The sequence below is a fragment of the Notechis scutatus genome, chromosome 3 (genome assembly GCF_049901735.1).
Source record: "Notechis scutatus isolate UNSWTSFEM ecotype Mainland chromosome 3, rNotScu1.2, whole genome shotgun sequence".
In the NCBI taxonomy this organism is placed as follows: domain Eukaryota; kingdom Metazoa; phylum Chordata; class Lepidosauria; order Squamata; family Elapidae; genus Notechis; species Notechis scutatus.
In genome coordinates this window covers 65955828-65983119 of record NC_142011.1, presented here as the reverse complement: position 1 = coordinate 65983119, position 27292 = coordinate 65955828, and the positions used below count along the sequence as shown (strand labels likewise).

Sequence of the window (27292 nt, the reverse complement as noted above, 5' to 3'; positions counted from 1 at the left end):
CAAAAGGCCTGTCATAATATATTTCCAAACTTAAATATCTAGGTCTAAATTATAATTAATTAAAACATGATATATATAAAAAGAATTCAAAATTGCATTTCTCACTGAGCTATAATCCTACCCTATGGGTGATTTTTGCGTGTTATAATACGTGGAAGAACAGCAGACACAAATTTTTCTTCTATGAGTATAAATCTAAATTAATTCTATCTAGGATTCTATTGCTTTTGTTTTCTAAAGTAAGTTTTTTTTTAAAAAAAAGCCATTTGATGGTCAAGTTTTCAGGAATATTATTGCACTGTTCATTCAACATGGCATGAATGTTATGGATTCTTCAACTGTAGAGTTTTTCAGATTTTTGGCAGCAGTGCAGCATCTGATTTTGAGTGGCAGCTAGTAGAGTCCAATAGCTGCCAGCAGTTGGCTGAAGTCCCTAGTCTTCACCTCTGTTAAGCACTAAGTCCACTCTCATCATTTCTACCATACCTATGAAATAACACCAACAATCCCATATTCCTGGCAAAAATACAGCAAAATCTGCAGATAGACTTACCTAAACCGAACACCTTTCTCTTCTCTCCTAAATATACAAAGTAATTTCTGGGTACAGCATCTGATATTTGTATGTTCAAAATTAGGCTTTCTTTGCCACGTGCCATGCACCCCTGACTCAGCCTTGAGGACAGGGCTTACCAAGGCCTACGCTCACCCACTGAAATCAAGACTCTGAATTACACCTGTCAGCCAGCCAGAGCCATAATGAGACTGGCACACATTTCAAAGAAATCCAGTGTATGGCTCCCGAGGCGTGGTGTCATAGAGGACATGCTCCCAGTCAAAGAGCCAGTAGGGGATCCGGGAAGTGACTGGCAATCAACAGTGGCGGAGTCAAGACTTAGTCTTGGTCTGTGCAAACGAGCTGCTGAGCTTGAGCGTTGAGGTGTAGAAGAACCCGATCTTTGTTCCACGACATCATCTTGAAAATACAGAGAAATTATTTAAAGCAACTTCTTGACCTGGCAGGAGGCTAAAGTTTCCCTCTACTCTTTTGTTTTACTCCTGGCTTAGCTTTTAGGATGGTGGACAACTCACCTAACAAAGGCTAGTTTGAATAACAGACTGAGGTAAACTCATGCTCTTACTTTATACCTCCTCTTCCTTCTCATTACCCTCCATCATCACCTTCTTCCTCCTCTCCCTTTTCATGAAAGGGAAGCTGCTTCTACAAGCGGTCTCCTACGCAATCTCCAAACTTCTCGGACCATGTGTCAATAGTCTCATGTAATTCCCCAAACCTCTCCGTAAGTCCTAGATTTCTGAGGTCTTCTTAGGAGAAGAAGAAGCAGTTCTGCCATAATTTCTATTCTACAGAAGTAACATGAGAACAAGGTTTTTAACTGTTTGCTACACTTATTTCTTTCAGGTCATGCTTTTCTTCAAACATTTCACCATAATTATACCACTTTTATGCTCTTCGCTATTCTAGATTTTTACCGAACCCAACCCTTTCCTTTCCCTTTATGCTAAATGGCTTGTAGCTGTCTTCAAAACTACTGACAGCTATCTCAACTTCAGTCCCTTTGGTCTCAAGCAAAATGTTACATGTCTAAGAATAAATTCATATATGCATGTTCCATTAAGTTCAGAAAGTGTCACTGTTAGATAAATCAGTTTCTTTCAAGCTAGGCAGCTTTAAGATGTGTGGGCTTGAATTCCCAGAATTCACCAGCCAGCATGCTGGGTTGCCTGGTTGCCAAATTTGAAAAATACTGAGTTAACTCGTTTAAGGTTGTGATTTTCCTAAACCTTTAATGTATCAATAGTACTGAAACTAGACTGAATTTTTATAAATTTTGATCACTAGTTTACACATCTGGGAAAGCAGTATATCAATCTTTTATAAAACCATTTATGAACAAACTGCATGCATATACGTTTCTCTAATCCCTTTTAGCATCTAGAATTTAGACATCCAAGAAAAGCGGGGAAATCACAAAGGGGTAAAAAGAAAACCAAGGAATTGGGGTGGTTTTTGGAGATAATGAACTGAAAGTGATACTAATGATACAGTTTCAACTTGTAGAAATAAGAATACTGGAATCATGTGGGGGTGTAGGGGGGAGGAAATTCATCACTTGTGGAGAAAATGCTATTAGCAGTTCAGAAATGGTCTGTGATCAGAAAAGGCTTGCAAGAATATTTCCTGCTGAGGGATTATTGTGAATCTTGCAAGAAGCAGAATTCTTTCTTTTTACCCACATGTGTCATTAATCTGTCACAGTTAACACTAAGTGATGACAAATGGACTGAAGAAGTGTTGCTAAACAACAACTGTTCTGACTAGTAGAATCATAAAGTAGATATAAAGTGTGATGGGGAAGGAGGAAAAAGAAGATGGAGCTGTTTGGGTTTTTTTTTTTTCAGTATTCTTTCAAGCTTGGGAGTATTTCTGCAGTATTTCCTACATACCATCGATGCTTTTAAAGTCCAACAGATAGCTGCGATTGTCCACCTGATATAGCTGCAAACTCATTTTCACATAATTTCCTGTAACTGGATTCTTTCTACGCACCCGAAGGTGATAGGCATTCACCACCTAAAACACACAATTATCATTTGAGAAAAATATAATTATGGAAAAGGAAAAAGAATTTTAATTTCATATTTCAAAAAAATAATTTTGCATAAAACAAGGGAATGTAATCTCAGACATTTCTCTGCTGTAATAAATCCAGTTCAGTTCAGTGGGATAAAGCTTTCAGGAAACTGAAAAAAATACATCTTAACTAGTTTAATTTCAGTATTGCAGTTTGAGAAAAAATATGAGTAGGGTTTTCTACAATTCTGCAAAAAAACTATCAAATAACATTTCTCTAGAGATGTTTATGAAAGTGTCTTCACAGAATTCTCATTCGGTTTCTTATCACTAACGTTTTCTGTTTTAGGCATTGCTAGTATAGATTAGAGACAATGAAAGTTGATTGAGAAAGATAAGGCATTTATTCTATGTGAAAATTCTCCAAGCAGCTTGCTTAATTATAGCTTTGTTCATACAGGAACATGTTACCCTGCATTGAGATAAAAGTTATTGGGAGCTAGGTGACTTAGAAATCTGATAGAGATATAGATAGATTTGGGGTGGGGGGCAGAAGAGAGGGAGGGAGGGAGGGAGAATAAATAAAAAGTTAAACTTTCCTGAACAGATTATGGATTCTAAGACTTAGCTTGCTAGGAAGAAAAACTGCATACCAAAATGTAAAATATTATTGGATGTAGCCTGTGCATTCTAATAAATATTATAATACAGGGGAGAAAGGATGAATAAGGATTAAGAAATATACTACCTCTTTTGGGCTCTCTGTTCATGAGATTTTAATCAATTAGATAATAAATTTAAGTGATGCTTTGAGCTTTATTCCCGCTTGATACATGGTATATATAATTTTCAACATATAAACGGCCTGATTCTTCATCAGTAGTTTTCAATGAAGATATATAAAAATTATAGAAAAGGGATTCTTTTCCATTATGTTTATCAGGCAGGGGAACACAAATGCTAGTGAATGGATTGGCAATCTCCTCTCCAGAAGAAAGTTGTGATGGTTAGAAATCTGGATCAGCTGTTAAGTGCCTGGATTGCGATCGTTTTACTTTGGAGATGATGCGATGGTCAGAATTTTGAGGATCAACTATGGCTGTTACTCGTTTAGTGCTGCTGCAAGTTTGAATGGTCAATGAATGAGTGGTTGTTAAATAAGAATCACATATATTTAATTATTCAGAACAGGAGATAGGCTTGGCACAGTGGCGGCAGGGGGCATGTGAAAATGGGACTGCCCAGCTTCTGCCGCTTGCCCTGCCCAACACTGCTAAACCCAAATGTCCTGAACACAAAATAGCCCATGGCAGCAGCGGCAGGGGCTGTGAAAATGGAATGCATCAAGCCTCTGCTGCTGCCCGCCCAGCCCCTGAATGGCCCAAACACCACCGCTGCTGCTGAACGGCCCATGGCAGTGAGGTGTATGAAAATGGGATGCCTCCAACTGCCACCACTCTGCACTCTGCCTACCTGCTCACCTGGCTCTCCTTCCAGCTACCGGTGGCAAGTTCTCTCCATAGCGAATTGACCGTATTGAGTTGTCCTGCAACAATTTGTTGGTAGTGAGCTGGCTGCACCAAGCTAGCTGTGCAGAGTTACCTCAGACCAGAGGTGGTAATCAGCAGGTTCTGACCAGTTCTGGTAGTGGAAGTTTTGAGTAGTTCGGAGAACTGGCAAATACCACCTCCGACTGGCCCCGCCCACACCCATCTATTCTCTGCCTCCCGAGTCCCAGCTGATTGGCTGGGTCTTCTTTTGTTTCCCTGCACAGGAGAACAGAGCTGGAAAGCAGGTTAGTGGGGTGGGGAGGGAATGGGGATTTTGCAGTATCCTTCCCTAGGTAATGGAGCATGGTGGGCATGGCAGTATCCTTCCACTTCCATGCCCACCAAGCCACGACTACCAAGGCAAGGCAAGCCACAGCCACCAAACCACGGCCACAGAACCAGTAGTAAAAAAATTTGAATCCCACCACTACCCCAGACCCCATGATATGGGGAAAAATTCACTTAACAACTGTTTGCTTAGCAATGGAAATTTTGGGCACAATTGTGGTCATAAGTGTAGGATTATCTGTATACAGGTAGTAGTCCTCGACTTACAACAGTTTGTTCAGTGACTGTTCAAAGTTAGAACGTGACCATTTTTCACACTCACAGCCATTGCAGCATCCCCATGGTCATGTAGTCAAAATTCAGAGAGTTAGCAACTGACTCATATTTATGACCTTTGCTGTGTCCCAGGATCATGCGATCCCCTTTGGCGACCTTCTGACAAGCAAAGTCAATGTGGAAGCCAGATTCACTTAAGAACTGTGTTACTAATTTAAGAACTGCAGCGATTCAGTAAACAACTGTGGCAAGAAAAGTCATAAAACGGGGCAAAATTCATTTAACAAATGTCTCATTCAACAGCATAAATTTCTGGCTCAATTGTGGTCATAAGTCAAGGACTACTTGTAGATCATAAAATTAATAAAAGTAGGAGAAACAGGATGTCATGCCCTTGGTAGAGTCGGACTCTGAGGGAGAGGAGGAACAGCCGACAGGAAGTGGAGGTGTGTCTCCGGAGGTTGTGGAGGAGTCTGGGAAAAGGCAGAGGCCGGCTGGGCAGTCAGAGGAAGAACCAGGCCCATCCCCTCTTCATCCTAGGACATGCAGGGAGGAATGGAGAAGGCAACAACTTGGCTTACGAGAGAGGAGGCGGCCATGATCCCCCTCATTGGTTGCAGCTGGGGAGACGAGTATATAAGAGAGACAGTTAAAACACAGGTTGCCAGAAGCAAAGCGTGTTTTATTTTGGTCTGAAATTATCTTGGTTGGCATCCTTCCAACAGACTGCCTTGTTATCTCCTTGAATTTGGTAAATACTTCTCCTGTTCCGTTGTGGAAATTTCATCATTGTAGTTTGTTTGGTTTTTTATTTCACCTCTACCTGCTCATTAAATTCGGACTGTATTGCTTTCTTTTGAAGACTATTTTTGAGTACGTTTTATCTCCAACCGAGAATTATTGAACAGCGGGGCCAAGTTGGAGGCATTAAAGGACATTTATTTACATTTTGGATTTTGTTACATTTGTGTGACACTCTGGGTCCTCACACAGGAACCTCAAAAAGATCTCTGCCTGATGCTGATTTTACATGTCAGAAGATTGCAAAAGGCGATCACAGGACCCAAGGATACTGCAACCATCACAAGTACATGCCAGTTGCCAAGCATCTAAATTTTGATCATGTGATTAGGAGGATGCTGCAATAGTCTGTCTTTCAATGACCCTGCAAACCCTTCCATCAGGGTGGAGTCAGGGCAACTGAATGGAGATGAGTGTTTGCTGGCCAGATGCCCTTCCTGCCACTAATGCAGAGTTCACAGCTCATATTTACTCATTGTGCCCAGAGAGAAAAAAAACTGTCGCTACCTAGGATCGAACTCACAGCCTCCTGATTGTGAGGCGAGAGCTCCACCTTTAGGCCACTGCACCACTCATAGGATGCTGCAACGGTCATAAATGAAAAATTGTCATTTTTTTCCAGAGCCTTTTTAATGTTGAACAGTCACTAAAGAAATGTTGTATGTCAAAGACTATCTATAATATAATACTATTTAATCTGTTTTATGAGCATAAGCCTTAGCTGATTTTTGACTGTAACCAATAAAACTAAATTAAACTGATACAAGCCTCCCTGGACACATTCAAAGGTAGCATTCACATGCTTTAAATTAAAGCGTACATAAATACATACAATTTGTAGATTACTCATCTGAAAAACTTTCAAGAGCCACACGGCACTGCTACTCTTACCTTCCACTCAAAATCCAGATGTTTCATGGCCCGGTAAACTTCAGCCATGATATCATAAGGCTTGCTTTGACTTCGTATTCCTAAATGCCACTTGGCTTTTTTCACAGTCAACGGTTTTGGCTTAGTGGTGTTCAATGCATCCAAAGAGCTTTTTGCTTTGGGACTATCCGCAACTAGAGGTGGCATCCTTTCTGGGTGAGGTTTCATCCCTGGGGGGATATGCATAGAGTCATCCATAAAAGAGCCACTGGGTGGGCTGGAGGCGAGGTAGAACTCACTGGCCTGGTTCATGATTCTCCGGTTGTCAATGATCAGGTGATAAGCTACCGCAAGCTGGTCTTGAGGATCTCCACTGTACAAACTGGTCATCACTTCTGACTCGGCACATTCAAATTTCTCACAAACTTCCCTCACAGCATCATCATCCATGACATTGGCGTCATACGATGGATCTTCCGGGAATAAATAACTAGGCAGATCTTGCTTGAACCATTCATGCTCTCTAGAAGAAAATTAAAATGTTGCTCCAGTTAGAACAATGCCTTTTGTTAACAGTGTATGAAAATCTCTTTCAAACTCCCTAATGTTCTTCATTACGTTATGCAACTTTTCAGGACAGTTGGGGGCAAATTGGAAAGTCTTCTTGAGATTACTCGATTGTAGGGAGCAGCAGATGTGCTATTCTCATGGTATTTTTTTCTTATTATTATCACATAGGCCATCCCACATCTCTGAATCATTCTGCAGTATTCCTCACTGCCCAAACTTTCTGATGTGAAAAAGTTTCTGTCTAAGGTCTCCCACTGGAATTTAACTGAAGTATGAAAACCCAGAAATATTGCAGAATGCTGGAAAGGTGACTATATTAAAAAAAAAAAAAAAGAAATAACATTTAATCATCTTATAACTACATTAATGCAAGATCACTCCATCTCCCTGAGGATTTTATTGAAATGTTATCCTTTGTAAGAAGGAAAAAAACAACAATTTATTTTCCATCAAATTAATGGAATTGTAAAACAAACCAATCATGGAAGAGAAAATGCTTAATGGTGATAATGATTATGTACGCTTGCACATGTTCAATTTTAATGGTCAGAGGCTTATGATGCCTCAGGATTGATTCATGTGTTCTTGATAAACCTCTAGATATGAAAAAATAATTGTAGAATATACTCAGGCAAGAAACTGTTGAATCCAAGAAAAAGGGGAACTTTAACTTGACAGACCTATGAAAGAGGTCCCTTGTATTCCCCCAATAAAACATACATGCACAATTAATACCGTATTTGCCGGCGTATAAGATGACTTTTTTGCCCTGAAAAAGATGCCTCCAATTGGGGGTCGTCTTATACGCCGGGTCGTCTTATACGCCGGCAAATAGTAATTGGGAAGCACTGCGGCTGCCCGCGGCTGAGGCACTTTTGCGACTTTTTTGCCCTGATTCGTGGAAGCGAATCCCGTGAAGCCGAAAGGAGCAGCCAGCCTTCTCCCAGCTCCCAAGGAACGAGGCTTGCACCGCCCAAGCTCCGCTGAGGTATCCGGCTGGGGCTGTCAGGAGTTGTTACCGCTGGCGCGGCTCCGTGCGGCTCCAGTCCCGCGTTGCCTCGGGAAGGAAAGGCAAAACCAGGAGCCGCTGCTGCCATTGCAAGCGCCGCCGCGGCTCTTCCTTTTGCCTTTCCCTTCCCGAGGCAACACGGGACTGGAGCCGCGCCGAGCCGCGCCAGCGGTAACAACTCCTGACAGCCCCAGCCGGATACCTCAGCGGAGCCCGGGCGGTGCGAGCCTCGTTTCCTTGGGAGCTGGGAGAAGGCTGGCTGCTCCTTTCGGCTTCACGGGATTCGCTTCCACGGTGACAAAAGTGCCTCAAAAAAAAAAAAAAAGTGCAAAAGTGGAAGGCGTGCGGAAGAGGGGCGAGTATATAACAAACTATATTTTGAGTGGAAATGTTGGGGGTCGTCTTATACGCCGGGTCGTCTTATACGCCGGCATATACGGTACTTCAAACCACATATTGCATGAAGATTTCAGAATTTTGGAATGTGGCACACCTGGTGATATTGAAATAAGGCTGAAACAAAGGACAGAAATCGAGTCCATGGAGTGGTATAATAGCTGTAGAGTACCATGATATAATTAAGGCTCTTATTCATATTATGTGTTCTTTTAGCTAAACAGTTTTGCAACTTATTAAAATGTACCTCCATTACATGCTATTTCATTTACATTCTATTTTATTATTCAAGATTATTTTAAATCTCATCTCGGTTTTCCTCATAACTGTCTGTGGAGACTCCAAATTCAATTTATTTTAATTAACAATTTCAGTCTACGTTTAATCAGATTGGAAATGATTGTCCAATCTCTTTCTAGTTATAAAATTACACAATAAACACATTTTTCTGGCAATCCTCTTCTTTCTTACTTTATAAAAATGTCGATCAGTGACATGTTTTGGCACAGGCTTACCGTATGTCCTTGATGGTGGCTCGTTTGAGTGGATCAACCTGCATCATATGCAGCAGCAGGGTTGCTATTGAACGGTTGAGGTATTCAGGAATGTAGAAGACGCCTCCCCGGATTTTTTTAAACAGGGTTGGAACATGCTCATCATCAAAAGGAAGAGTCCCACAGAGGAGAGCATAAAGAATAACACCACAGCTCCAGATATCAACTTCTGGGCCAGCATACAATCTGAAGAAAAGGAAAAATGTCATTAATCTATGTCTTAATGTAATATTAAATCGTTGGGAGAAGAAAAGGAAAGCAGTGCTAAATAATTGCCTTCCCTCAAAATGAGGACCAGAAATTATAGAACCCTCCTCTTCCTTCTCTTGATCGTTTTGTGCTGATACCTCTCCTTTTTTAATCTCTCTTCAAACCTTCTCCAAGTATTCCTAATATATTCTTTGGCATTCCAGGTTGTAGATACTTAGCAATGTGGTACAGAAGAATCTGTTTGGTCATGTTTTATCAGCTCAATTGAAACAACATGTTTCTACCTATTGATCAACTCATGGTATCTGCCACCCCCTTTTTTAGGCTGTTGTTTCTTTTCTAAAATAAAATCATGTAGCTCTCATTACCTAAATAAATTAATAACATAATAACCATTTCACTTCATTCCCCAAGCATTTTCAACATGCAATCATTTTCTTCATCTTCTACCTTCCAGAGATTACTTCTGGTGCTGCATAGTTGGGTGAGCCACAGCTGGTTCTCAGGAATTCACCATCTGACATCATATTGGACAGCCCTAAAAAAAGAAAACATTTTAGATATTCACCTATATAGATGAAGCAAAAAGGTAGAACTCAAGCTGGGAAATTACAGTGAGAATGGAACAGAATGGAATGGAACGGAACAGATTAAAATAGGATTACTAACTATAAAATAATAAAAAATGAATCCTAGTGCTATGCTACTTTTTTCTTACAAACTAAACAGTCATCCAGCAATAAAACTGCTTTATGGTTTGTTCCAAGGATGTCAGCTTCTTCTAGACATTTCCTTCATATATATAAAATCTCGTTTTTTTCTACAGACTCCTGCATCCAAATTAATCCTACCAATAGTTAAAATTTGCACACAGAGACCTAGAAGATGTCCAGGCAAACAGGTATAAAACTTTATGTTTTATAAAACTTTATGTTTTATACCTGACCTGGAATACTCTTATTTATCTAGCATGAAGATGAGCATTAGTTTAAGTGACATATTTTTAAATTCTGCCGCTTCTATTTGAAGGGCAGTGAAACAGATGAGAGGAAAAAAATGGAAATTATTTATTTCAAAAGTACATATACTAGCTTGCATTTTTAAAAAAAGTCAATTAGTTATTTTGCTCACTTAAGACCAGTATTATGACAGAAAATCTATCACTAGAGCAGATATTTTTGTAAATATACTTTCTTCATTGTGGTAGGAAAGCAAAGAGCGCTAGGAGAAACACCTGCCATCACTGATGATTCACAATGTATTTTCCAATGAGGTTACAAACAAAAGCAATTTAGGCTATGGTGAAGTTCATATGACTGAATATTACTCTCCATAAAATAAATAATATAGAAAGATAGTTGTTCTAGAAATGGCTCGGAATCTGTCTGGAATCTAATTCCTAAGTTAGTTGTTTCAATAGAACTTGTTGTTCTAATGCAAACCATTCAGCCACGGAGTTTCTGTACCTACAGTTTACTACCTTGGAAAAGATCTGCACAGTAACACAGAAGCTTCTAATGGTGATAGAAAAAAACACTGAGTTCCCTGAAAGATGTTAACATTGACACAGTCCAGGGAATGGCTCATAGCCAGTTACATTTTTGGAATGCTATTAGGGTCACATACCAAAATCAGCTATCTTGGCATTCATGTGTGCATCCAGCAGCACATTCTCTGGTTTCAGATCTCTGTGAACCACCATATGCCTATGGCAGTAATCCACAGCTGACAGAATTTGCTGGAAGAGGCGCCTGGCTTCAGTTTCTTCTACCTGCAACCACAACAACAATAACAACAACAACAACAACAAAAGCAAATAAATGCTCTAGGATTTTCTGCATGTCACTCAACAATGCAGCAATCCTCTCTTGGATAAGCCACAAGGCAAATTTAGAATTACGGTGCAGTTAATAGCACTAAATTGAAAAAACAACAAGAGGTTATATTTTGGCACAGTTTCTGAAAATTAAGGCTGTCAAACAATTAAGCTTCTCCTTACTTGGTTCTCTCGGGGTTTTCCCTATATGGCCCAGATCACTTCACTTAGAGACCAGTCTAGAGGAAATACTTAACTTTGGATTAAATTTATATTTTTTTCTCACAAAGTCTGGCCTTTTTAACAGTATATATACTGTATTCTCTATGAATCCTAGAAACGGAAGGAACAAGTGAGAAATTCTCCAAATGCTAGTGGGAATGGGATATAATCAAGCAAGAGATTTGCTGATGGGGATACTCAGGAGGAACAAGGTAGCACTTCTGCAAGGGCGATAACCAGGATTTGATTGCACAATCTGCAAACAACACAGTAAGACAAAGAAGCAGATTTCTTCTCCAAGTATTGCAGAGTGTTTACAGTGGAAATGATTAGATGGAAACAGTGTCCTACAAGTAGCAAATAATGTTGCCACATGGAAGATAGATACCAAGGGCCTTTATCTTTTATTTGTGTGTAACTATATTGGATACTATTTTTATGTAATTTTATGTAGCTTGAACATCTTTTATTTCATTACAATCTAAAGCAACGTAATGAATTTGTGATACTGGTCTGAGACTGTAATAAAACTGATTGATGAACTGATAATTCCAGTCATTGTGAGCTGGGATGAAAGATCTAATAAAACACATCTGGATGCACACTAGACTGAGGTTTTAAAACTGTGATGATAAAAGAATCGATGTATTACTGCATAACCCTCTCCAAGAATTTTCCAAAGTTCTACAGGCATTCATAAATTATCTTGAACATTTTTGTGCCTATTCCTTATCCGACCCTAATATAAGTCACAGTTGGCAAATCTGGGGAAGTGTTTTTACATCTTATCTGTTTTAAGATCAAGACTGGCGTCACTGATCGGCACAAAAGAGGCATCTACCTTGCTGATACTGTTGCTGCTATCTATGGGCTCCTTCATCCTCTCACACAGCAGCATGAGATCAAATAGTGATGCTAGCAAGGAGAAGGATCAGCAGCTGCTATGACGTGCTTTCATGCCCAGTCATTCCCAAGCACATATACAAGCAGCAGTAATGACAAGTGAAGGACTTCCTAAAACAGCTGTCCCGCTCTCAGCGGCAATCAACATATTCTGAAATCTCCCTTCAAGAATAATTGTACCCAGGAATAGTCTAGGAAAATGTCAGATTGTTATTTCTGAAAACAGACCTTGATGTTTGACAACAAATTTCCTGATGTCTTATTCTTACAGTCCCATTCTTTTGAGCACACAGGGTATACTGCAAACTTTTGCTCCAGAACCATCCCTAATTCTTTATAAGATCTAATCCCAAGGTATTGGGTTTTATTCTAACTATGGCTTTATCCTGGCTTGATTTAAGTAGCTTCTATTAAACCAAAATACAGTTTCCTAGGCTTAAGACAGCATAAGACATTCTTGCATTTCAGCTGTGGACCTGCCTTCGATGCAGTTGTTGATTTTAAAATACAAGAAAAAAGTGTAAGTTCTAAGTCTAATACAATTTTAAAACCCTCAAAATGACATAAAATCTGCCCTTTTAAAAATGGGAGGAACCATACGAGTGATTCAGATCTATCCATTTTGCAGCACTACCTGAACGCACACATCAGAACAAGTCTGGTGTTCCTACAGCTTGATTCCTGTAACATTTTATGTTAAGAAAACCCCCACTAAAATAAAATTTCAAAATAAGCTCTGTGTACATTTTATAGGTGAAAAAAAATTACATCTTCCAGTGTTCTGAAGTAGAACTAATAGATGAAGAGTAAGATGAAGAAACAGAGTACTATGATAGTAGAAAAGACTATTGCACTTTGGTTTATAAGTGTCTGAGTTCACATTTTAAAAAAATGTTATTATGCATAAAACTTGGGGGGGGGTTTGTCAGCAAAGGTCAGTTTAAGTCAAATCCTTCTAAATGATGTATCTGCAGAGAGGATTAATTTTCACATAAGAGGCCTTTAAGTATACTATTGCAACTTCAAGCTACAAGATGTCATCAATTACAACAAGACAACCTAATTTGGCTTTGTCTGTTTATAGAGAATGATGTAGTTGAGTTCAAAACTAAAGTGGAATTACTTCATTAATTAATGAGCCTTATCAGCTGATTATGATAGAATAATCAAAATAACTGCATACTTTACATTTTATAATTAACTATTATATAACACATTCATCACTGACTCAATTTATTAACAGTAGACTAAACTACAAAAATGCAAAATAATGGTAGGAAATGTTACTCCTATACTAGATTTATATAATATGCATGAGGAGGCATTTTGCTTTCCTAATATTTTCCAAAGATTAAAGAAAAGGAGACAAAGAGCAAAAAAGACATTTAATAATCCAACCTATGAATTGGATCAGTAAAACTTAAATCTGCTTTTACTTTACAAATGACTTAGATTCTCTTATAACGTTCATCAATAACTGTAAAAGAAAAAAATACAAAGAATAAAGTACTTGTGAATTGTATTATTTGTCTATAAAACATGTTTTTGCTGAAGCATTTGTGATATTCTTAGTCTGAATTCTTATTTGTATTATACATGGCTCATTTGCTAGTAATCATATCATTAACTAAACATACCTATAAATCTTTCGACAACACCAAATAAATGTTAAGATTGTGTGAAATGACAGCTGTATCTATGTCTGTACGTTTCTACAAAATCAGATGAACTATTATTGCCAAATCAGGGTTACTGTGTATATTTAACAGAAATCAGTGGCATGATGTAAAAACAGTGTTTCTTAACCCTGGCCACTTTAAGAGGTCTGGACTTCAACCCCCAGAATTCCCCATGCTGGCTGGGGAATTCTGGGAGTTGAAGTCCAGACCTCTAAAAGTGGCCACAGTTGAGAAACACTGATGTAAAGTAAACCACTGGGCTGTAGATGATTTAAAACAAAACAGGGTGTTGGAGAGGTTGCTTCTGCTTAGCGCTTATATTAATTTCCAATTATTTAAGAGATATTCGGTTTGAGCCATGATTAGTAAAATTGCTGAATTGTAAGACTGCATAGCAACCTTCCCCAATTTGGAATTTATATGATGTGTTGGACTTTAGCATCATCATCCAAGTGAATGTGATCCAATTGTTAAATGCAATGCATCTGGTGGGTACCAGATGGGGAGGAGTATTGTATCCAATAGCTACACTAAAAGAAGAAATATGCATCAGTGATTTGATTTTACATATGGCTAAAAGGCTTGGCCTATTGTTGATCTTACTGATTTAAAAGAATCTAATTTAGCAAATCAATTCTATTTTCCACTATTGTCTCTTTGTCCTTTCACAGGGGTGGGTTTCTACCAGTTCTGTCCACCTCTGTAGAACTATTAGCTCTGAAGAGCAGCAGACACAGAACCGGTTCTATGTCTGCTGATGTTTTTGCCCACCTGCCCACCGGGGCTCTTACCTGACCTTTATTTCCTGATTTTTTCAACTTCAGCTGCTGTGCAAGGCACAGCTGCAGTTAAAAAAGCAGGAAAAAGGGGCTTTTTCAAAGCCTGCTTCTCTGCACGCAGCGCGCTGATGACGATTTACAGGCGCGCGCTGGCAGCGTGCAGGGAAGCACATCGTAAATCACCAAACCTCGTAAATGACCGAACTGGTAGTTAACCCTGTTGGATCCCACCCCTGTCCTTTCATGACATGCATTTTTATTCCAACTGGATAAGACACTTACATGTCCATTTTTACAGATATAATCAAACAATTCTCCACCAGACACATATTCCATTACCATGAAAAAATCAGTAGGGGTGCTGATCACCTGATACCTATTGAAAACATACAAGAAATTAATCGCATCTTAAATGTTTTTGCTAGATGAAGTTCTTAAGACCTCTTGTCTAATCTTAAAGCAGTCCTTAACAAAATCACTGGAATTTACTTTCCATATAATTGCTTTTCACTTCTGAAGGACAAATTGGTCCCTTTTTTTGCAGTACAAATATAAACTCCTTTGGGACTCTGCTCAATTAAACTGTTTGATAGATCTTCATTCCTCCTACTCCACCTCCTACATTAAACTTCTATACTTCTCTAAGATATTTGTTGAATAAATCTTCTCAGAACTAATATTCTGAACGTTGCTACCAAGAGAAAATTAAGACACATCAAATTCAAAAGTCAAAATATGTTAGTATGTGTCTAACGATTACATAATAGGAATAGTTCCTTTATCTCCCAATACAGGACTGGTAGAGTTTTCATTAGCTTTCTCATTCAGTCCCAAAATATGTAAAAAAATAATTATTCCAATTTACAATCTTGCTGCATCCGTAATACAGATAGTCCTCAACTTACAACCACAATTGAGCCCAATTTTTTTGTTACTAAGCGAGATAGTAAGTGAATTTTGCCCCATTTTATGGTCTTTCTTGCCACCATTGTTAAGTGAATCACTGCATTTGTTAAATTAATAACGCAATTGTTAAGTGAATCTGGCTTCTCCATTGACTTTGCTTGTCAGAAGATTGCAAAAGGTGATCATATGACTCTGGGACACTGTAACTGTCATAAATATGAGTCACTTGATCATTTGACTGTGGAGATACTGCAACGGTTGTAAGTGTGAAAAACAATCATAACTCATTTTTTTCCAGTGCCATTGTAGCTTTGAATGGACACTAAATGGATTGTTGTTAGTTGAGGACTACCCATATAAAGCTATTATATATATATTCATCGTTATAAGAACATACAATATGTTTATACATGTATTTACAATAATGCGGCCATTTTAATAAAGGTCCAAAAGATCTCAACCATGCTATATGAGAAAAAAGACTTGCTTTTTTTCTTTAGACATTGCTTCCAGAAGTACACAGCTACTGTGCTTGACTAAATGGAGTACTTCCTTTTTATGCATTATTCAATGAAATTGAAAGATATTTCAGTTTTGCTCTTGAAATTTTATTACATAAATATATAATTGAAATAGTCTATCTAGAGTTAAAGATCTATTTTTCACTTCATTAATCTAAGATGAACACCTACAATACATGCTACTTTGCTTTTATCAAGCAACTGTCCAATCTTGTTGCAGTTATCCCAAAAAAGTATAAGATATTATATCAAACTGATAGTTAAGGTTTTCTTCTGTTACAGAACAAGAAATATAATCTAGCCTGAAATATTTTTAAGAACATTTTATAATGGTCCAGAATCATCTCAAACTGTGATATGGGCGGTATATAAATTTAATTAACAACAACAATTAATATGGTAGTAATAAGTTAACTGAATCCCAATATATATTTTGCTGACTGAGTTCCAAATGGAAGAATGTCCATACAAGTATTCTACGGACATGGGAGTAAATTCAATGTAATAGCAATACAACTTACTTTGTGATTCCAACACTTAATTTATATTATTCTTAAACATATTAGAAATACAGTAAAATACATGCAATTACAGAAATATATATTTTACACACTTTTGTATTTTGCTACAAAGAGAATAAGAGTTAGTACACTTACAGTTTGATAATATGGGGATGCCTGAACAGTTTTAAATTTTGGATTTCTCTTTTGATCTTTCCAACAACATCCAAACTACGAATTTTTTGCCTGTTTAAAATTTTCACTGCTACTTTATGTCCAGTAAGCTGGTGTTCTCCAACTAAATAAAAGAAAAAAGCTGAATGTTAATTACTGCTTACATAAAAGAAGTTACTGATTTGTGAGATGCGTCACTTATGTCCTAACACTACAATAAAATAAACCTCCCTTTTTATGACTCTGTAATCCCTTAATTCAGGGTAGAGTCAAGGCGACTGGGTGGAGCTGAATTTCTGATGCCACAAAGAATTTGCAGCAGATATTTTTTTCTTTGTGCCCTGGGAGAAAAATCTGCTGCTACCTGGGATTGAGCTCTCAACCTTCTGAGCAGTAGGCCATCATGTTGCTTAGTACTGCATTAACACTACAGTCTCTACCCAGAAAAAAGTTCCCTGCGTTTTGCAAGACTGTGTTTCCTGTCAATATTTTAAAGACTGTAATCTCTGCAAGGCTATGAAATCCTACCAAAACAATTGGAGTTAATGGAACTTACTGTATTCTTGAGTTGGTACATATGGAATTGCATTGTGACGTAAATAAAACATGTAGTTTATTCCAAAGCTTTGTAATTTACCTTTATGGAAGTTACATTATTCCAAAACCAATAGTTAAGATAGTGGTTATGGATAAATTTGTCTAATAATAACTTTTACAACATTGATGAAAGTGGTAACAAAAATATAAATTAAGTTTGAGTTGAAATGCCTTTTCTTACATCAAGGGCATTATAGAATTCATAAGTTTTAAACAGCAATATATATCATATAGCACCAAAAAGAAGCCATTTTTGTCAGTTCACTCACTAGCAATAACAACTGTACCAGTTTGCCTCTCTGTATAAATGAGATAAAGGACATGTAGCTGGTGGCATGACATTGTTAAGAGCTAAGGCAGAATGCCCAAAAAGATTTGCCACACGCTGACTTCTAAAACTACTTTAATACTTACGACTTTGATTCTAATTTTAAAAAAAAGTTGGGAAGGACAATATCCTGCAGCAATCTGGTTATCACCACTCTCAAGATCACAAATAATGAGAGGAGAAAGCTTTCATCATTTCTTCTTTTGTGAATGATATTTTCAAATAATTATTTGCATTAATTAGGGATGCCTTGCTTTGCCGACCTTGTTCAATAACATTTTGTATTATAATTCCCTCTGTCCCTGACCAAAATTTGTTGTGCTAGCTCAACCTGATAGGAGCTGTAATTCAAAATCATCAAGAGTTTTATACAGGTGCCTATTTCTGTCCACTAGTCTTTCAACAGGCCACTTGCTGCATAAAATTATTAAACAGCATTTCATTATTTAATTGAGTTGTATTAAAAGCTTTCTCTCATCCATTTGCTATTTGTTGCAAAACTTTCTATTTAACGAGTTTTGAAACAAAAGGATGGCATGTTTCAGTTTGCGTTTAATATGCACAATTAAGAAAGAAAGAAAATCAAAATTCTTACAGTATGTTTATTTAGAAGTAATTCTAAATAATTGCAGGGAACTCACTTCCAAGTAAGAGTATACAGATTAGACTGCAATCATATGTGATTGTCCTGTAGATGTTTATTTGACCTTTAGCAAAGAATAATCTTTTCTAAATATACATTTAAAATATTTAGTTTTTAGAGCAAACTAAATGAGGGGGGGGGATAACAGAAGATTCAGAAAATGAATCAAGTTGAACTAAATCCAAACTACTTCATAATAATTCAGCATCAATACAGATAGTCCTCGTCGTACAACCTTTCATTCAGTGACCATTCAAAGTTACAACAGCACTGAAAAAAGTGACTTATGACTGTTTTTCAAAATTTAGATGCTTGGCAACTGGTTCATATTTATGACGGTTACAATATCCCATGGTCATATGATCACGTTTTGTGACCTTCTGATAAGCAAATTCAATGAGAAGACAGATTCACTTAACAATTTTGTTACTAATTTAACAATGATGTGATGATTCACTTAACAACTGTGGCAGGAAAGGTTGTAAAAAGGTGCAAAACTCATTTAACAAAGGTCTCACTTAACAACAGAAATTTTGAGCTCAATTGTGGTTGTAAGTTGAGGACTACTTATGTTCATTTCAAAGTCTATCCTGTAGGATCAGAAAGCCAGATTTGATTGGTCTTTATGTCCGAAGAAACCAAGGTTCAAGTTCACTTCATTATAGAACCTCCCTGGGTGATTTGGAATAGTCACTCTCAGTCCAATATTCCTTAAGTAGTTTTGCTATTTACTCTGCCTTGAGCTCCTGGTACAATAGAATATAAATATAAAAAATAAATACAAATTATATTAAGACTGCAATTCCAGATAATGTATCTGAAAGCCTTATCCATTTCAGCAATATAATATATTACTGCATCACGATACACTTGTTAAGCAATTGATTTAAAATTTATCATGGGTTATTTCCTTTTTTCCTTAGGAACATTACTGCTTGCCCATCTTCCTTTTAAAAATTATTTATCTATTCCTTATATTTTTAGACTAATAATAATATTTCCCTATCTCCACTAGAATTTCCACATAAACGTGCAGTTTATTAGCTTCCAATCCAGTATTTTTGAAACAACTGTTTTGGGGTAGGAGGGTGGAAATCAACACAAAATTTAGCAATTAATAATAATTATTTTTAAAACATCTAAGCCAAGATGGAGATTTCATAGACATCGCCCATGGTTGTATTCCATAAAGTAACAAAGAAAAAGGCACACACTTGGAGACACATACACATTCAAGTATACGTATAGATTTCCAAGCATACATTTCCTTCTAGTATCAGATTTATATATATATAAAAAACACTAAGATAATATTTGTGAATTCAAAGAATCATTATATTCTAAAAGGAAGAAGTAAATAAATAGGCTGCAGAGTTTAGCATCCCAGCTTAAAAAAATCATTTCATTATTTAATTGAGAATGTCACATTTTAAAAACCAAGTCAACTAAAAAACCATTTTAAAAACCAAGTCAACTATGAACTAGAAAATCTGCAATTAAGACGTAGCCTGACTAAAGAAGAGGGTGGAGTGGTAATTCGGTAGCTATATAAATTGAGCAAGTCACTATTATTAGCAGAGATAAGGGCAGCCTGAAATTCTTTCCTCAATAAGAGTGTTCTAAAAATAAACAGACTTGCCATGCTTCAAAATAAAAATAATTTGGCTTGCTCATTTTATGTCCCTATACAAATTCAGAATAAAAGCAAATTTTGAGATAAATTATACTTTGTAACATGCAAGATATATAGAGAGCACTATCTCTACGTTCCCTCTACTGGAACATACTATTCTATGATGCATAAGGATCTTTCCAAGAAAAGTAAAGCAACTTAAGAAACGGTCCAAATGATTACACAGAGGAAACCAGCAATTTACAACATCACCCAGACATTGCTGTGGTGATAAATTGCTAATGCAGACAGGTTACATACCATCATGGCAATGCCTGAATGATGCTGTAAGTTAGTATTACAGAAACACACACAAAGGCCCAGTAAGAACTATCATTTATTTTCCATTTGAATAATTCAGGATTAAAAAAACACTATTTGATTACCTAGCCTGTCCTTGAAGTGCCAGAGACAACCTGTATTAACCAGGGACAAAAAGTTTGCAGTGTCTTGAGAATTAATACAAATACTGCAGCATGAACTTTTGAATAAATGACAAATTATGAAATTCTGAACATCTTCAAAGGTTTCCCACTGTCTTCACTAATTTTGTTTACTCTTAATTTTATATCACTTTTAGATTTCATCTTTTAAAAAGTGTGTGCTCCTTATAGGCTGGTATTCTAGAAACAGTAGCAATATTGGGAAGGTATCAATAAATATGTTGTAGATATTTAGGCACAGAAAAGGACATTTAGAAAAGAATATATGGTAGCTTTTCTTAACCTGGAAGTATACCCATTCATATTTCATTTTGAAATGTTATAAAAAGTAATAAAAAGTAAAGAGCAATATCTTTCTTTGTACATAGTCATATCTTTATAATTTTTCTTAAACTTCTTTGTATCCTATCAAACACTTGGTTTTAACACTCAAGCTGTAAATCAATACAATCACAATTTTCTTCTTGTTTTATGTATATGTATTTACTAACAACATGCACGAGTCTCAAAATCCATAAGACTATTAGTTGATAGCGAAGAGTTAATAATTTGCAGCTATCTAGTAAGTGGGTTTCTGCACCCCTGATGTGGTAATTTTAATTAAGAATGACTTGTTTGGCACACATTAGCAATTGATGATGGTCATCTATACAGGTAATTCTGGACTTACGACCACAACTGAGCCTAATTTTTTATGCCCAATTTTATGCCCAATTTTTTTTGCCCCATTTTATGACTTTTCTTGCCACACTTAAGTGAATCACTGCAGCTGACAGATTAGTAATCTGGCTGTTAAAGTGAATCTGGTTTCTCCATTACTTTGTTTGTCCAAAGGTCGCAAAAGGTGATCACACAACCCTGTGACACAGCAAAAGGTCATAAATATGAACCAGTTGCCAAGAATTTGAATTTTGATCACATGATCATGGGGATGCACCAAAGGCCACAACTAAAAAAAATGGTTGTAAGTCACATTTTTCAGTGCCATTGTAACTTTAAATGGTCACTAAATGAACTGTTGGAAGCCAAGGACTTCCTATATTCTGTAAAATACTTTACTAATTTTTGAATATTTGGTTTCTGTCTCTGAGAAGAGAGACTAAGAGGGGACAGACAAGATTAGGGCATTCTTTTCTAGTAATCAAAACACTAATATTTAGCTAAATATGTTGGGAAATGATACAACAAAGATGCTAGTAATAGCATCTGAAATAAGCTAGTTATAGCATCTGAAATAAGCTATGTCTAAAAAAACCAGAAATAACACTCAGTGCAGTTAAATTAACCAAGCATTCCTGGGTGTGTTAACTGTAGCTTGAGAGCCATCAAGGCCTCAGACTAGAAACTGGGAGACCATGAGTTCTAGTCTTATCTTAAGGCATAAAGCCAGCTGGGTGACCTTGGCCTAGCTGCTTACTTTTAGCCCTAGGAAGGAGGCAATGGCAAACCAGTTTTGAAAACCTTGTCAAGAAAATTGTGGAAATCTGTCCAGACAGCTCTGAGAATTGTGCATGATTGAAAACAACTATAATTTATGTCATCATCACCACTCATCCCCTTTTCCCAAATATTTAACTGAAAGAGGGTCTGTTAATGGTAATAATACAGATGATGTATATAGTTGTTTGCTATAATGTCAGATGTAATAATTATATGTAATTTATTAAACTTGTATGTTACCTGACTCTCAATGAGTCTGAACAACTTGCAATAATCAAACCTCCTCATTCATTTGTGTAGTCCCATCAGATGGTCTGATGATATTACTTCATGTATCTGTCATCTCGGGGAGCACTTATGGAAAAATATTCCACAGACATAACCAAGAATGAAGAGTCCCAGTTGTAAAATTCGATGACAAGACTAGGCTCTGCCCAACTCTAGGGTGATTATTTGTGTTTTATTCAGTGACTTTGATTAAAATGATTTAAAAAATACATTGGCTAACTCCAGCCAAGAAAATAAACAAGCTTGTAGGTACATATTCCAAACGAGTAGTCCATTTATAAAAGATATGTGTCTACAAAATCTTTTCTAATACATTAATCATTAATAATAAACAGCCTGCTTTGTAATCCATCATTTGCTTACAGTAACAGATATTATTGTTTCACTCCTTTGGGACTTGTTAAGTCTACTTGAATGTCTTGTAGGATGAAGTCACAAGAGAAGGTATTATTTGTTGTGTAGTGTAAAAGTTTAGGTTCCTAATATGGATGTTTCTAACTGTACAAATGTAAGCAATACTTCAACATTTCCAAAAAGGGTTGCCATGTTCCTCTGTACATGTATGTTTGCTATATATAGTATAAAAAGTATAAAATAGTATATAAATAGTATAAAATAATGAACAATGAACAGATAGTATCTTCTTAAATAATTAATCTTAATTACTGTTCTACAACTTTGAATATTAGGTTCTATTTAGTGTTCTGTTCTCTAAAATGTACACAAAAAGGGCATTTCAATTTTGAAATGAGTTCAAATATTATTAATCCCAAACAAGTTTGTGGAGTCTTCAAACTTGACAGCTTTAAGACTTGTGGACTTCAATTCCCATAATTCTTCCTCCAGTCATGTTAGCTCAAGAATTCTGGGAGTTGAAGTCCACAAGTCTTAAACTTGCCAAGTTTGAAGACCCTTGTGTTAGAACATAATTCTAGAATTAGAAAGTCAAATTAGAACAACTAAATCAGTCATTTGTAATACATTGATCAATAAAACAGCACTCCAAAGTATAGTAAGAGTAGGGCTTACTGATCCCAACTCACAGAAATATTATAAGAATTAAATATATATCACCTAAAGTTTGAGAAGAATAGTTGATTAAAAAAAGATAAAACAAATGCAGCTGCAATCCTGTGTCAATTAACTGAGAATAGCTAATGGATCAAAACAGAATTCATTGTAGAACACAATATAATCAGTTCTGATTCTGAATAAATAAACACTGAATTCCCAACAGTAGTGTTACGAAGGGCATTTCTTGAGGTAAAAGTTTTCCCCTGGATTTATGGAAAATCAAACTGATCTGTGGGAGGCATTTTCTTCCCCAAAATCAGAAATACAGCATTGAGATTGACATTGACACAATGTCTTATTTCTCAGTGAGAAATGCAAATAGTTGTGGTACTGTTGGAGCAAAAAACGTTGCATTATTCATCAAGTGGATGGCCTAAGTCTTATCAATGCAATATCACTATGCCCATTTGCTTCCATTATATCTTCCCCCCACCCTAATGTCACACTTATTGTATAATCAATCTGTAGTACTGTAGGTTGGGTCTTCCCTAAAAAAAAAAGGGGGGGGGGAGAATTAAATTCCCATTAAACTTCCAGTGTCTAATTCTCTGGATGAACTGATTTCAAGCCCCATCGTGCCCAGCCAGCAATTGTCATGCACTGGGGATGATGGAAGTAGTGCTGGGGGATGCATTCCGACCCACTCGTTGGAAGGATGTGTGTGTGTGTGAGAGAGAGAGAGGGGGGGGAGACGACTCGGGCACTTTAGCACACCAGGAGGAACAGCCAGGTTGCTACGCCGCCTCGCAACTCCCAGCTATCCTGTGCCCCCGCAGGCCGCCTTTCCTCCCCTTCCCACGCAGCCGCCACCGGAGAGACGGAATCCCTGCAATGGCGACCCTTGAGGATGGATGGTGGGGTGGGGGTGGGGGCGGGAGAGCCCCGGGGACGATGCCCGGCTGCTCGCTGGCTGCCATTCCGGACAAGCGCTCCGGCTTCCTGCTGCCGCTGCTGCCGCTGCCGCCGCCGCCGCCGCGCGTGAACCCGGTCCGCGGAGGGAAGCGACCCTCCGCCACTGCCGGCCTGCAGCCCAGCTGCCCGTTCCTGCCTGCCCCACCCCGTGCCCCGTACTCAGCTCTTGACTTTGCCGAAGGTGCCGACCCCCAGCGTGTCCCCCAGCACGTAGTGGCCGATCTTCACCCTCCCGTCGTGCTTCGGCGGCTGCTTCAGCTCAGCCATCTTCGCTTGGCTCGGCTCCGCTCTCGCCGCCGCCGCCGCCGGTCCGGCCGAACCACAATGCAGCAGGGCCGGGAAGGGAGGCGAGACGGAGACAGGCGGCGGGATCGGAGGCACCGACGAAGTGGGGGAAGGGGGGGGAAATGGACAGGTGAGTAAGGAGATGGGGGTGGTGGTGTCGGCGAAGGGAGTTGGCTCCGGAATATGGGTCCAAACAAGTAAACCACTCTAAGGAACGTCTCCAGCTTGGCGTGCATTCGGCATAAACCCAACAGATTCATGATCGGGGTGCTATGAGGCAGTGAGGAAAATGTGGTACACGGGGCATGGCATAGTAATAATTTTATTATTTCTCCGAGTTAAAAGCTGAAGAGAAATGGTGGTAGCGGTAGGACTACGGTATCAAACATGAATGCAAAACTTTTAGAGGGTCACTGGATGGCAGCAAAGAGATTAAAGAAAACCTTAACTCCTTTGCTGCCAGCTATCGGTTGTCCAGATCGTTGCAGTTCACATTGATTAGTGCTTTTCGGTAAGGAATACATGTGGGGATTCTTTTCCTAAATTCGTGTATGAGACTGTATGAGGCAGGATATTTTTTAAGCACCGTGAAGACCCACATGATAGCAGATTATAGTGAAAGATCTCTGCAAGGTAGCATGCAAAAACTCAGAATAATGCCAAGAAATATTTGAAGCTGGAAATCAAACATCAGAATAAGATGATCGCAGACTGAGTAGATGACCTTCCAGGGGCTGAACGACATATTAAGTGTTCATAGAATCACAGAGTTGGAAGGGGTAATTTAGCTTATCAAGTCTAATCCCTGGCTGGGCAAGGAATTCAAATTAAAGCATTCCTGACAGATGGCTTCATAGCCTTTGTTTGAACATGGCGGGGGTCAGGGGAGCTCACTATCTCTCTGGATAATTGGAATCTGCTGTAATTTCAGCAAAGTACCCTAGGACGCTTTGATTCACCTGTGGGTTTGATGAGATGACAGTTAAATGAATACGTAGCTCTTTCGAAAAGTGATATTGAAAAGGTGCTCATCAATAGGTCCCCACAAGACTGGAGAGGAGTATCAAGGGGGCTACCAAAACATTGAAGAATAGAAGCTGGTGCCTCTATTCTTCAATATTTGCATTAATAAATTGGATAAAAAGATGGCCAAATCACTTTTCCAATTAGCATGGGGTAAGATACAAAATTGGGCAGGTCCTGGAAGAGTGAAATGTTTCTATGTGGAAGATTTGATGGGATAGGCTACGTATTTCTTAAATGATTTCTTTAATGTCATGGATTTTGTTCCCACTGAAGATCCTGAAAAGAAACAGCTGTTAAATACATAATAAAGAAATCATGTTAATAGTAACTTTTGTTCATATTTCCATTGAATGAGCTGCTTATGCAATTTTACCATACGCCATATATCACTTGCTTGTGATGCACACATAAAGTGCATTAATGTATATATTTGAAATTTTCATAAGAAACTGAAGCTTTTCAGGTTTTCTTATACCCAGGCAGATACAGCCTAGGCATTTTTACTCCTTTGCTTGGATGACAGTCCTAAGATCATGTTCCTAGGTTAATGATGGATATTTTATACTCTGGATTAATTATATGTCTTCATGAGCATAGCCAAGCCAACTAAAAATCAAGGGACAAATAGCTGGCAAATCAAATACAGTTAGTCCTCAACTAAAATTCATTCATTCAACGACCATTCAAAGTTACGGCAGACATGAAAAATGGGATTATGACTGGTCCTCAAAATTTTGGCTATTGCTGTTCCGCCATGGTCAAAATAATCAAGATCTGGTGACCACTCGTGATTATGATGTCACAATGAGCTACAGTCATGGGATCTCCATTTGTGACTATCCTACCGACTTCCCATAAGGAAAGTCATTGGGAAGTTGGCAGGGAATGTCACAAGTTGCTCCAGTAAGTCAGTCTCCCCTACTGGCCTGCCCACCTGCCTTCCCTAGGCATGCCAGCCAGCAGCTGCCCTGATTAGTGCACACAGCCTCTCCAACTCTCACCCTGAAGATAACTTTTTCCCAAACTGAAGTCAGTTATATTTTGTGGGGTTACATCATCCCCAGATTTTATTATTATAATAATAATAGGAAAAAGGTGACAAAAATGATGCATTGGAATTTATGTACAGGTCAACCTTCCTTAATGACAGTCATTGGGACTAGAATTCCCATCGTTAAGATATGTGTCCTCGCAGTCCCCATTGCCATTGTTAAGCAAGGATCACAAGTTCTTAAGTGAGAATCTCACGTGACTACAATTTGCTACTCCCCGCCAACTTATAGCAAGCAAAGTCAATGGGGAAACCAACAGGAAGTTGCAAGTCCCTGGCAGATCACAAGCAAGTCAGTAGTAGACTTGGGCAGGTTGGCTGCTGCAGAGTGAAGGAGGGCGCCCAGATGGCTGGCTTGGTGTGAGCACAGCCCAGCGAGGGCTAGCTGCTGAAGCTCAGTGTGAGTCAGCTAGGTGCGTTAGCATGCACTATGGCATGTAGGTGGGGTGTGCTGTGGCCAGGCCGTGATACAGAATAACCGAGATATCATCAACTATAGCATATCATCAGCTCTTTGGAAGAAAAAGCAGCAGTGACTTACAGAAGCAACTTGCAACTTTCCTTATCAGCTTCCACATTGACTTTGCTTCTGGAAAGCTGGCAGGGAGATCACAAATGGAAATCACATAATGGAGGCTATAATCATTGTAAGTGTGAGCCAAATGCAAAGCACCTGGATCACCATAACATGACTGGGCTTGCATCGTAACTTCAAGAATGGATTGTAAGTATCACTTGTTCAGCCGTGATAACATTTTGAACAGTTGCTAAATGAGTGGCCATTAACCAAGGCTGCCTGTAAAAGATATGGATTTGATGTCCCCCAAATATTACATCATCCTGATGTCAAAAAATAATTCCCTCAACACTGTCAAACTATTTACTAAATCTGCCTTACTATTACTGTTAATCC

General features: G+C 38.2%; 1 protein-coding gene across 1 annotated transcript; it reads right to left on the bottom strand.

Moving 5' to 3' along the window:
* On the bottom strand, positions 1-24413 carry PRKAA2 (protein kinase AMP-activated catalytic subunit alpha 2). The gene is made up of 9 exons (XM_026665673.2): positions 24182-24413; positions 16603-16744; positions 14802-14895; positions 10747-10891; positions 9571-9658; positions 8872-9096; positions 6403-6904; positions 2470-2596; positions 1-976 (listed from the first exon to the last, which is right to left on the bottom strand). The coding sequence occupies exons 1-9, from the start codon at positions 24282-24284 to the stop codon at positions 741-743; spliced, it is 1662 nt and encodes a 553-aa protein (XP_026521458.1). The 5' UTR covers positions 24285-24413; the 3' UTR covers positions 1-740.
* Positions 24414-27292: the final 2879 nt, after the last annotated feature.

Coding starts and splice junctions, on each gene's coding strand:
- PRKAA2 (XM_026665673.2), bottom strand. CDS start 24,284: ATGGCTGAGCTGAAGCAGCCGCCGAAGCACGACGGGAGGGTGAAGATC. Junction 9,097..9,570: donor CCAGAAGTAATCTCTGGAAG/GTAGAAGATGAA, acceptor CCTTTTCTTCAG/ATTGTATGCTGGCCCAGAAG. Junction 977..2,469: donor GGACTTTAAAAGCATCGATG/GTATGTAGGAAA, acceptor TGTATTTTCAAG/ATGATGTCGTGGAACAAAGA.